The sequence below is a fragment of the Coregonus lavaretus genome, assembly GCF_964263955.1.
Source record: "Coregonus lavaretus genome assembly, chromosome: 16".
NCBI classification, from domain to species: domain Eukaryota; kingdom Metazoa; phylum Chordata; class Actinopteri; order Salmoniformes; family Salmonidae; genus Coregonus; species Coregonus lavaretus.
In genome coordinates, this window is record NC_140003.1 from 25,204,626 (window position 1) to 25,217,855 (window position 13,230).

At 40.4% G+C, this 13,230-nt stretch overlaps 2 protein-coding genes across 2 annotated transcripts in view; both read left to right on the forward strand.

Annotated features, from left to right (window-relative positions):
• The window catches only part of LOC311143474 (uncharacterized protein), a 3,539-nt gene extending 2,862 nt beyond the window's left edge, over positions 1 to 677 (forward strand). The window contains exon 6 of the mRNA XM_084179295.1: positions 1 to 677. This exon is cut by the window's left edge and continues 167 nt beyond it. Within this exon, the coding sequence (XP_084035421.1) occupies positions 1 to 31 (31 nt within the window). The 3' untranslated portion in view covers positions 32 to 677.
• The window catches only part of lrp1bb (low density lipoprotein receptor-related protein 1Bb), a gene marked incomplete at both ends in the record, with an annotated part of 417,763 nt that overhangs the window by 164,212 nt on the left and 240,321 nt on the right, over positions 1 to 13,230 (forward strand). The window lies entirely within an intron of this gene.

Consider the following 13,230-nt stretch of genomic DNA (forward strand, 5'->3'; position numbering starts at 1 on the left):
TGTGGAAGTGTTATCAAGAATCTTAGACTGATGTCCAACCCATGTTTTTATTTGTTGTGTTAGAACAAGCAAGGAAAAACTGAAAGTTTACTTTCCTTTTAAAAGAAAGGAAAAAAAGCTGTTTCTTTGAAGCTTCCTGTCTCATTATGGTCCACAGAATGACTAACATGAATGCTGTACTGTTAGCACTGAAGGTGCAGAACAGTTTGATTTTAGTAAATGGAAGAAAAAAAAGTCAACTACTGCACAGTGTGTTAATGTTTTCAAAGACACTGAACTTGTGTCAATTCATCTGAACTGTGTATGCATTGACATTAGGGCTGGGCAATATGGAGAAAATCAAATATCACATTTTTGACCTAACACCTTGATGTCGATATTGCAACGATATTGTAAGGTTGACAATTGGTGCATTCACAAAATATCTTCCACATTTAGATTTCGGATAAATAACTATCATATTGTGGATATAATGACTAAGTGGTAAAAGGCAAATAATAGAACAGCTAGAACAGTCTGGTAAGTTCAGAAAATGACATCACTTTACTGTAATGCAGCCTTTGAAACCAGGAAAAGACTAAACTTACCATGTAACGATATTACACTTCTTCAAAATCTAATGGTGCTTTTCCATTACATGGTACCTACTCGCCTCGCCTCGCCTTTTTTGGTTTTCCATTACGAAAAAACATCTTCAGAACCTGTCACAACGCTGAGTTGACATAAAAACAGCACTACTAAACAACTACAACTAAATATTAGAAAAATAGAAAAACCCAGTTGCATGTTATTAATTGTCTGTAACTGTATTATCTTATCTAATTATATCCTACAGGTGTTATCTTTCTATTAACTTTTCAGTTACACACAATCTTATAGCAACACTATTGTGATGACACAAACCACTGTCTGTTTCTTTGCGATCCAACTCCTCGTTGACAATCACTGCCGGTACTACTGCACTCTCAGCTGATGTTTCAGGCCTCACTGGAACACTGTCACTGACTAGGGCTGTCTCACTATCATTTTCTTCACTTTGGCCTCCCTCTTGTTCTCTTTCTGATTCCTGCATGGGTGTCCTTGAAGTTAACACAATTGAAATGATGGTCATACTCGCTTATTTGTGTGCACAACAATAAGAGAGACATATTCCCAAAGAAAATAAATTATGCTACCCTTGCATTGCTTTAAGAAGTACATACCCATTGCAGCTCAATCTGTGCAGCTTCATCTCTGAAAAGGGAACTTCCTTCTGACAAGTGATGCAGGGGATGACTGGACCAGAGGCAGGACGTGAGCTCTCCTAACAACAACAACAAATGGCTTTTAATTAATGATTAAAAGTCACCAGTAATCTTTGTTTTGATTATGTATTAAACTAAGTCTCTGTAAATGTATGTACACAATCTAAGGGTAGATCCTGTTGAAGTGGACGTATGTAGATTGTAGCCTGTCCAATCATCGTCGATGGATCTTTCAGATAGGCAAGGGTGTATCCAGTGCTGGGACACTGAAGCAACGCAAGATTTCGACTGCGAGTAGATCCTACAAGTTTTAGAAATTCAAAGCCTCCCCCTTGTTGGAGCTTCGGAAACACTTCCATCAGTTTATTTGTTATAACCATGGGATCGTGGTCATTCCCTGGAGAAAAAAACAAAACAAAATCATAACTCACCTCACCTTAAATTAAGCAAATAAGCCTGTGATAACTATTATTGACACTATGAACACCAATTAAGTTTGAGTCACTATAAAAAGAAATGCAAATAATTTCAACAAGCCACAGACAGTACAAACTTTTTTTACTTTTGGTAAATGCCTAGTTTCGCACTGACCTGAAAATGTTACTTTTTGCTCTCCAAGTCCTGAAGTAAGAAGTTCAGCTTTAAACAGTACGCTTGGAATTTTATCCGCATTGTGGTCAGCCAAACAACAGACAGTGTGTGTGTAGCTTCTTCGGCTAACTTGGACTTGTGCTGGTCGTCTCGTCATATTCCTTCTGGCTCCAATGTTATATGGCGCAAAGAGCCTTGCTACCTCCGCTGCAACACAGAAAAACGTAACAGCTCAATGGTCACCAGTCAGCTAAAACAGCCTCTACTTCTATCTTGGGATGCTCAAGCCAGCTAACACCATTTAGCCGATTAGCGAACTAGCTAGGTTTATGCTTCCCCCCCCATTAACAATAAACGTGTCACGCACGAAGCATCATAATACCGCATGCAAATACATGTTCGAGTCGATCTAATTTAACCTACACGTGTGTCCCGAATCATTAAATAGTAGCACACCTGGCTAACATGAAATTACTTAGCTTACCTTGGACAGGTGTACGTGATTGAGCGGCCGGTATCTGCTGTGACTGAGCTGCCGGAGTCACCGGTGCCGCGGGAGCCGTTGGACTTCTGCTCAGAGCTTCCTCAATCAAATTCGCTGCTTCTCTCAGCAGCTCCGGGCAACTTTTAGACATTTTGTCCTGCACCTCACACAGCGTCTCAACATTGGGGCTAGCAGGACCGAGTCTTCTCTTGATTTTTAGCCGTTGCAATGAAAGTTCTGTTTAACCGTGTAACTAAACCAACGTAGAGGTGAATAGCGCCACCCAGTGTATTGGAATGTGTTCAGTAGCTCTGCATCAATCCATTATCCGGAATTGATTTGTCTTGGCTTGATGCAGAGGGTAACCAATCAGGCGTTAGGTTCCGCCTACCAACTTTTGATGGGTCAGTTTGACAGTTTTAAGTAATTCAGGAAGCACTCCAACGCAGGACCATGAAATGTAAATGTAAATAGTGAAATAATTATATATGTATTTTACATAAAATGAATCGGTATTTGAATTAATTAATGACACATTTAATAACACATTTATGTATTTAATTCTAATTTGAATTAATTAATGACACATTTAAGTAATTATTTAATGGTGTATTTATTTATTTAATTGTGGCACTTTTAGTCCTCCATACAACTGTTCTGGGGAACTATGGTAAGGTTCATAATGTAAAATAATGTGACAGGTGAAATTAAGAACGCAATCTGCTTTATCTCCTAACGTATTGCAAAAGTTGACTGTAGGTATTTACTTAAAATGTACAGTAGCTACAAATATTAAAATGTATTGAAAAACTTCAAAGAAAGGGTTTCAACGTTATTGACAGTATTGAATAACCATCCCATGATTATTTCCAAATACCCCATTATACGGTATACTGCCCAAGCATAGTCAGCATTATACAGTATGTCTAAATGATGAGAGCCACTCTCACTTTGGAGACTCTTCACAAGGCAAACTGTATTTATTGTGTTTCAGTTCACCTCTCCTATAGGTATAAAACACCTTTCCTCATCTTGTGTAGACACCAAATCAGTGGACCTAGACAGGCTGTAAGTGATACAAATTACATTCCTTTTTTCTCTCCCTCCATTTTTTTACAGAAACGATACATTTATTAATAGATAAATCCCCCCTTACAGTGTAATGAAAAACCATGTCACACAAGTCTTGTCCCCTCCCTCTCTCTGCCTTTCAACAGCATTCAATTATCTCACTTGATTAACTTTTCATTACTAACAATTCCATCAAACAAACAGTGTCCTCCGGGGTGGGGGAGGCTGTGATAAGAGACAACGTCCCCGTTACTAAAATGACTAGCCATGAATACAGTACAACTAATTTCCTCCACCCTTCCTTTGCAGCTTGAAAAGTAAAATATTGCCAACAAACCATCCTTATAGAGGCAACTATTAGCATATTTATTGAATTCATAGTTGTCTAATGAAATGGAATATATTTACAGAAAAAGGGGCAAATTGCTTACAAAATAAACTCAGTGTTATACTCTTACTATGGCTTTATGGTAAAATGGCTTGTTTCATTCTTATAATTATGGTTCATATGGCTATTTTGTAAGACACTGATTGGGTTGTCGCCAAGGGTTTATTTGATTTTGATTACACTTTATATTACACTGGTTATCAGTAGTGCAGTGGTCCAGTGGTCTAAGGCACTGCAACGCAGTGTTAGCTGTGCCACTAGAGATCCTGGTTTGAATCCAGGCTCTGTCGTAGCCGGCCGTGACCGGGAGACCCATGGGGCGGCGCACAATTGGCCCAGTGTCGTCCAGGGTATGGGGAGGGAATGGCCGGCAGGGATGTATCTCAGTTGGTAGAGCATGGCGTTTGCAACGCCAGGGTTGTGGGTTCAATTTCCACGGGGGGCCAGTGTGAAAAATAAAAAAATAATGTATGCACTCACTAACTGTAAGTCGCTCTGGATAAGAGCGTCTGCTAAATGACTAAAATGTAAATGTCCATGTACAGTTGAAGTCGGAAGTTTACATACACCTTAGCCAAATACATTTAAACTCAGTCTTTCACAATTCCTGACATTTAATCCTAATAAAACTTCCCTGTCTTAGGTCAGTTAGGATCACCACTTTATTTTAAGAATGTGAAATGTCAGAATAATAGAGAATTATTTATTTCAGCTTTTATTTCTTTCATCACATTCCCAGTGGGTCAGAAGTTTACATACACTCAATTAGTATTATTGTAGCATTGCCTTTAAATTGTTTAACTTGGGTCAAACGTTTCAGGTAGCCTTCCACAAGCTTCCCACAAGCTGAATTCTGGCCTATTCCTCCTGACAGAGCTGGTGTAACTGAGTCAGGTTTGTAGGCCTCCTTGCTCGCACACGCTTTTTCAGTTCTGCCCACAAATGTTCTATAGGATTGAGGTCAGGGCTTTGTGATGGCTACTCCAATACCTTAACTTTGTTGTCCTTAAGCCATTTTGCCACAACTTTGGAAGTATGCTTGGGGTCATTGTCCATTTGGAAGACCCATTTGCGACCAAGCTTTAACTTCCTGACTGATGTCTTGAGATGTTGCTTCAATATATCCACATAATATTCCTTCCTCATGATGCCATCTATATTGTGAAGTGCACCAGTCCCTCCTGCAGCAAAGCACCTCCACAGCATGATGCTGCCACCCCCGTGCTTCACGGTTGGGATGGTGTTCTTTGGCTTGCAAGTACCCCCTTTTTCCTCCAAACATAACGATGGTCATTATGGCCAAACAGTTCTATTTTTGTTTCATCAGACCAGAGGATATTTCTCCAAAAAGTACGATCTTTGTCCCCATGTGCAGTTGCAAACCGTAGTCTGGCTTTTTTATGGCGGTTCTGGAGCAGTGGCTTCTTCCTTGCTGAGCGGCCTTTCAGGTTATGTCGATATAGGACTCGTTTTACTGTGGATATAGATACTTTTGTACCTGTTTCCTCCAGCATCTTCACAAGGTCCTTTGCTGTTGTTCTGGGATTGATTTGCACTTTTCGCACCAAAGTACGTTCATCTCTAGGAGACAGAACGCGTCTCCTTCCTGAGCGGTATGACGGCTGCGTTGTCCCATGGTGTTCATACTTACATACTATTGTTTGTACAGATAAACGTGGTACCTTCAGGCATTTGGAAATTGCTCCCAAGGATGAACCAGAGTTGTGGAGGTCTACACATTTTTTTCTGAGGTCTTGGCTGATTTCTTTTCATTTTCCCATGATGTCAAGCAAAGATGCACTGAGTTTGAAGGTAGGCCTTGAAATACATCCACAGGTACTCCTCCAATTGACTCAAATTATTTCAATTAGCCTATCAGAAGCTTCTAAAGCCATTACATCATTTTCTGAAAATTTCCAAGCTGTTTAAATGCACAGTCCATTTAGTGTATGTAAACTTCTGACCCACTGGAATTGTGATACAGTGAATTATAAGTGAAATAATCTGTCTGTAAACAATTGTTGGAAAAATGTACTTGTGTCATGCACAAAGTAGATGTCCTAACCGACTTGCCAAAACTATAGTTTGTTAACAAGACATTTGTGGAGTGGTTGAAAAACGAGTTTTAATGACTCCAACCTAAGTGTATGTAAACTTCCAACTTCAACTGTAGGCAATCGACATGTCGTAAGTAAGAAATTCAGTTATTCCATTCAGTTAAACGTTTTGTTGTGTTGTTTTGATGGGAAGTAATGTTTTTGCCCTGTCTAAAGCGGTCCAAGACTTTTCAAAGTCAAGGGTTGCATTATGTTTTTTTTACCTCAGCTTAGCTGTTAAATCTTCTCTGTAAGCTCTGGAACCCATAATAAATAATTGTATGATAAATGGTAGAAGATACAGTGCCTTCAGAAAGTATTCATATCCCTTGACTTATTCCACATTTTGTTGTGTTACAGCCTAAATACAAAATTAAATAGATGTTTTTTTCTCACCCATCTACACACAATATCCCATAATGACAAAGTGAAAACATGTCTTAGCAAATGTATTGAAAATGAAATACAGAAATATCTAATTTACATAAGTATTAGCACCCCTGAGTCAATACTTTGTAGAAACACCATTGCCAGCAATTACAGCTGTGAGATGTTTTGGGTTGCTCAGGAACATTCAATGTCGTCTTGGTAAGCAACTCAAGTGTAGATTTGGCCTTGTATTTTAGGTTATTGTCTTGCTGAAAGATGAATTAATCTCCCAGTGTCTGTTGGAAAGCAAACTGAACCAGGTTTTCTTCTAGTATTTTGCCTGTGCTGTATTCCGTTTCTTTTTATCCTAAAAAACTCCCTAGTCCTTACCGATGACAAGCATACCCATAACATGGTGTAGCCACCACCATGCTTGAAAATATCAAGAATGGTACTCTGTGATGCGTTTTGTTGGATTTTCCCCCAACATAACACATTGTACTCAGGACATGAAGTTAATTTCTTTGCAAAGTTTTTTGCAGTATTACTTAAGTGCCTTGTTGCAAACATGATGCATGTTTTGGAATATTTTTATTCTGTACAGGGTTCTTTCTTTTCACTCTGCCATTTAGGTTAGTATTGTGGAGTAGCTACAATGTTGTTGATCCATCCTCAGTTTTCTCATATCACAACCATTCAACTCTGTAACTGTTTTAAAATCATAATTTGCCTCATTGTGAAATCCCTGAGCAGTTTCCTTCCTCTCCGGCAACTGAGTTAGGAAGGACACCTGTATCGTTGTAATGTCTGGGATTATTGATACACCATCCAAAGCCTAATTAATAACTTCACCATGCTCAAAGGAATATTCAGCATCTGCTTTCTTAATCTACCAATCGGTGCCCTTCTTTGTGAGGCATTGAAAAACCTCCCTGGTCTCTGTGGAAACAGACTCAATGCCCCGGCATCCAGTCTTCAGTCAAAGTTTTAAAATTGTACCTCCTCTTGTCTCTCCATATATTGGCTATTAGATGTAAACCAGGATTACTTTGACTTTCCTGCTTTTGGGTTAAGTTTGTCGAATTGAATATGGAGTTGATTTAAAACGGTATTAGGTTATTTTATTTTCAAGAGGTTCTTCATCCATAATCGTCGATTACACGGTTATATAAAAATCGTCACAGCCCTAGGCTTACTTACTTACTATAGATATTCAATATACTGCTTCTTGTTGCAATAACACATTTGAAGGCATATGATAAAGGAATAAGGCCAATAATGTTTATTTGACTGTAGATGTGGATTTGTATTCACACTGTAAACTCATAGCTCACAAGACACCAAAGTCCAACTCTTTGACAAGTTTGGTTGTTACACAAGTTTCACTCTTGAATATTGTTTTGTGTTTTTGCTGGTTTAGCTGCATGCCAGATGCACACACACACACACACACACACACACACACACACACACACACACACACACACACACACACACACACACACACACACACACACACACACCATATCAACAATGACAGGCTCTCACAATCAATATTTGATGCATCTCACTTTGTTGATTCGCAGTCTGGTGAGATATTGTCAGTCATATCATTACTCTCCCTAATGGCTTAGACAATCTGGTTAGATCAAATCCTATTATGGATACTTTTCCTCCTCAGGAGTGGAGGCTCAATTAACAATGTGTGGTGTTAGATTCACATTCAGACACTCACAAACCCAGGAGATTTCTTCCAATATTTAAGGGCGTGTCATAAGATTTGGCAGTGCACCAGTTTCTGAAATCCCTCGACAAATTGTGCTTTGAGGGATTAGCAACATTTACTATCACAATTGAGCCTTGTTCCTGAGCTGTGGGATTACATGTCTTCAAACTAACATGTACATGTTCATGTATTGCATAAATTCTTATAACTATTTACACTGTCTGGGTCTGGACAGTTCTACTGTATGTCACATCAAAGCTGACACACTTGAAGCTACTTGAATAACTTGATAACTTTTTAGATCGCTTCAATAAAACACATTTTTATTATCTTCTATAGACAATTGCCTAGTGTGTACTTGAATAACTTGATAATTTTTAGATCGCTTCAAGAAAAAGTGTAGTTATTTTATTCTACAGACAATTGCATAGTGTGTTATCACAATCTTCTCCGGCCCTACCCATACCAGGGGAGACAATTTACTCCAACTTTTGGTCCATTTGAATGTTTGACCCTCTTACTCTGCGTACCCACTCAGAGGACACCCACAGTAATTAGAGAGCAGGATGGGTTAGTGTTTTAATACGAGAGCAGGGGAGATCGAATGCCATGCCATGCTTATTAAAGCTTCTCCAAGCTGGAAACGGCCCTGGCTTCTGTGTTGGGTCAGCATCTTAATTTGGTCACACATTAATTGGAGGCCTTGAGAGCTAACAGGGAGGCTGGGTAAAGGAACAGAGAGGTTGAGTAAAGGGCTGGCCTTCCCAGAGACAAAGGCCACGCAGGTCCCAGAAGGAAAGCACATGAGGCTGGCCGGGGGGGGGGGGGGGGGGGGTGTTAGCCTGGCCTACCCCTTTTGTAGCTTTATGGTGAAGTAATGCCAGCCATGTTTGTGTTGGCACAGGAACTAGTGCCACCATGATCACTATGCAGGCCATGCCTGGCCATCTGTGTGGCCTCCTGTGGGGTTAGCTCAAAGCCAGGTTAGCTCAGTCACTGTTTTTTCAGGTGGATGATGGCTATATCTCTCCGTAGATAAATAGAATTCAGTGGATTTTGAGCTACCATTTTGAGATCAGGATGTTATTATGTACCCTCACTCTCTCTAACTTTACAAACCAAATGCTTGTGCAACGTTGGACAGTATAAGATGATAATGTTCATTTGAATTAACATTCAATTGATTTTACCTGCAGGATAGTGATGCACACTGATAATCATGCTATATGACATTAGTTAAATACTGTATCTCCAATATAGGTTTCTATGTGATGAATTAAAATGTTTAACAATTAATCTTGTTTCCATGGTTATCCTACATTTTAATACCTCTTAGACATTTACGGGACTTGCGTTGTTCTGGTACCGGTTCCGACCAACGTTACACATCAATCTGTGGACACCATAGATCAAAATGGCTTTCATTGAGCTATAGTCCTGGTTCCCACTGACACTATTGTATATTTTGTTGAGCCTGTGTGACTTAGGATGGGAAATTTGAAACCACTTGAAGCTGGGATGTCCCTCCTGCCATTTCATTCGCTCTTCCAACTGTCCATCAACTCCTGGCTGAACAATACGCCACAGCCACGGACAAAGCGCATGCCTGCAATCCTTACAACATAGCGCAACAGGAGAGAGTGGTTTCATCATAATAGCACATTCAGAGATTGATTTATAGACATTCATCTAAAATAATTCATAGATTTTAAACAAAACACACTTTCGATTAATCATATGGACAGGATTAGTATGAGGTGAAAGGTGAGCTCCTAGAGCTCTGTGTGATGTTCACAGCAGTGGGGGCAGATGTTTTGATCAAGAGAGACCTTTAGAAAATATGCATATTTTCTCTAACACTAAACATACAAATATGTGGACAAAAACAAAAATATAAACACAACATGCAAGGAAATCAATCAATTTAAAGAAATTGATTAGACCATAATCTATGGTTTTCACATGACTGGGAATACAGATATGCATCTGTTGGTCACAGACAACGTTTAAGAAAAAGTAGGGGTGTGGATCAGAAAACCAGTCAGTATCTGGTGTGACCACCATTTGCCTCATGCAGCGGGACACATCTCCTTCGCATAGAGTTGATCAGGCTGTTGATTGTGGACTGTGGAATATTGTCCCAGTCCTCTTCAATGGCTGTGCAAAGTGGCTGGATATTGGCGGGAACTGGAACACGCTGTTGTACACGTCGACTAAGAGCAACCCAAACATGCTCAATGGGTGACATGTCTGGCGAGTATGTAGCGTGCAAGAACTGGAACATTTTCAGCTTCCAGGAATTGTGTACAGATCCTTGCGACATAGGGCCGTGCATTATCATGCTGAAACATGAGGTGATGGCAGTGGATGAATGGCAAGACAATAGGCGTCAGGATCTCGTCACGGGATCTCTGTGTATTCAAATTGCCATCGATAAAATGCAATTGTGTTTATTGTCCATAGATTATGCCTGCCCATACCATAACCCCACCGCCACCATGGGGCACTCTGTTCACAATGTTGACATTAGCAAACCGCTCGCCCACATGACAACATACACACACTGTCTACCATCTGCCCGGTACAATTGAAACCGGGATTCGTTCGCGAAGAGCACACAAAGGTGGCCCTCGAAAATGAGCATTTGCCCGCTGAAGTCGGTTACGACACCGAACTGCAGTCAGGTCAAGACCCTGGTGAAGACGAAGAGCTCGCAGATTAGCTTCTCTGAGACGGTTTCTGACAGTTTGTGAAGAAATTATTCGGTTGTGAAAACATACAGTTTCATCAGCTGTCCAGGTGGCTGGTCTCAGACAATCCCGCAGGTGAAGAAGACAGATATGGATGTCCTGGGCTGGCGTGGTTACACGTGGTCTGCGGTTGTGAGGCCGGTTAGATGTACTGCCACCTGTGTAATGATCATGCAGTTTAATCAGCTTCTTGATATGCCACACCTGTCAGGTGGATGGATTATCTTGGCAAAGGAGAAATGCTCACTAACAGGGATGTAAACAAATCTGCGCACAATATTTGAGAGAAATAAGCTTTTTGTGCTTATGGAACATTTCTGTGATCTTTTATTTCAGCTCATGTACTTCCTGCTTTAGTTTTTGCTTGTAAGCAGGAATCAGGAGAATATAATTATGGTCAGATTTGCCAAATGGAAGGCGAGGGAGAGCTTTGTATGCGCCTCTGTCTGTGGAGTAAAGGTGGTATGGAGTTTTTTTCCCTCTGGTTGCACATCTGACATGCTGGTAGAAATTAGGTGAAACGGATTTAAGTTTGCCTGCATTAAGGTCCCTGGCCACTAGGAGCGCTGCTTCTGGATGAGCATTTTCTTTTTTGCTTATGGCCTTATACAGCTCGTTGAGTGTGGTCGTAGTGCCAGCATCAGTTTGTGGTGGTAAATAGATGGCTACTAAGATAGAGTGGTCTACAGCTTATCATGAGGTACTCTACCTCAGGCGAGCAATACCGCAAGACTTCTTTAATATTAGACATTGCGCACCAGCAGTTATTGACAAATAGACACACACCCCCACCCCTCGTCTTACCAGACGTAGCTGCTCTGTCCTGCCGATGCACGGAAAACCAGCCAGCTCTATATTATCTGTGTCGTCGTTCAGCCACGACTCGGTGAAACATAAGGTATTACAGTTTTTAATGTCCCATTGGTAGGATAGTCTCAACCGTAGATCATCGTGTTTGTTTTCCAGTGATTGCACGTTGGCCAATAGAACCGATAGTAGTGGCGATTTACTCACTCGCCTCCGAATCCTCACAAGGCACCCTGACCTTCTCCCTCTGTATCTCTGCCTTTTCTTCACATCGGACTCATTAAAGAAAAAATCTTTGTCCAGTTCAAGGTGAGTAATCACTGTTCTGATGTCCAGAAGCTCTTTTCGGTCAAAAGAGACGGTAGCAGCAACTTTATGTACAAAATAAGTTACAAACAATGCAAAAAAACTAACAAAATAGCACAGTTCGTTAGGAGCCCGTAAAACGGCAGCCATCACCCTCCGGCGCCATTATATCTTGGTGGACCAGTGGTGACAGTGAGGTCCATATGACATTCACGGTATAGGTCTGTGTGGTACTGATTTCTTCATCTCCCTCCCACCCGCACCTGCATCTTTTCATATAAAACGGCCTGCAACCACTGGCTTTCTGTCCAACTCCCACCCACTACCGCAAGCCCTAACCCAACTGCAATGTTATTTTAGGTGTATGTGGCCCAACTCACTTGCCAGCCATGGTCCCAACAATTTTGCGCCCAATAGGCAAAATCAAAATGTGCAAAAAATAACCTAAGAAATAGGTTAAATTACCAGAGATTCTCAGGTGGCCCATTATATTAGGCTATCTGTATTACTGGGCTATATCAGCCAATAGGCTAGAAGTAGTTTGAAGAGAGTTGCTCCTACGTTTTATAGCCTATCTTTTAGGTGTGGGGCGATTTTCAGATGGAGACAAATATGGGTATTGTCGTGACTGTTATTTATTAAATAATTAACTATGTTTAATTGTCACTCTATTAAATTAATCATGTAACAATTAACTCATTAGGAATTTGGGGTACCATGGAAGAAGTTGTTTAACGAGTTACCATCTCCCGAATTAAACTCTTAGATATATATATATATATATATATATATATATATATATATGTTATATTTCGATAACAGTCACTTATTAAATAATTACCTATTTTCAGTCTCATTCTGAACGTCCTATAATCCTTATTGATGAATCAGCAATTCACAAATTGGCTTAATTATTTATTTACTAACTAACTAAATAATAACACAATACAAACATAGGTTATTGATTACTAACGTAATACAATGAAAACAGGTCCCTAGTGGACTGGACTAACAATAGGGTTTTTGGGCTACTTCTAAGTTGCGCCGCTGCTCCCATGGCATTTCTCTCCCTCTCAAAAAAAAAACATATATTTCACTGCGACCTGCTGCTGACTATCAGGCAGTGCGGCAGGCTGTTGCTGAGTGAGTGAGTGGTTGGGAGGGCCGGAGGGGTGTGTGTATGTTGAGAGAGCACTGCAGCATGCAGCTTAGTCCACTATTGGCTGAGTCACGTGAGTGAGAGGAGACAGAGCAGCACACACGCATGTCGTGACAACCTTTTACCAGTTATCGGTACGCTATTTAACTTGTCATTATGCGTGAGTGGAAATTTGAAATGGAAGTTATGAAACTGAATCAGAGGCGGTTTTAGCATGTAAATCTTGGTGGGGCAAACAA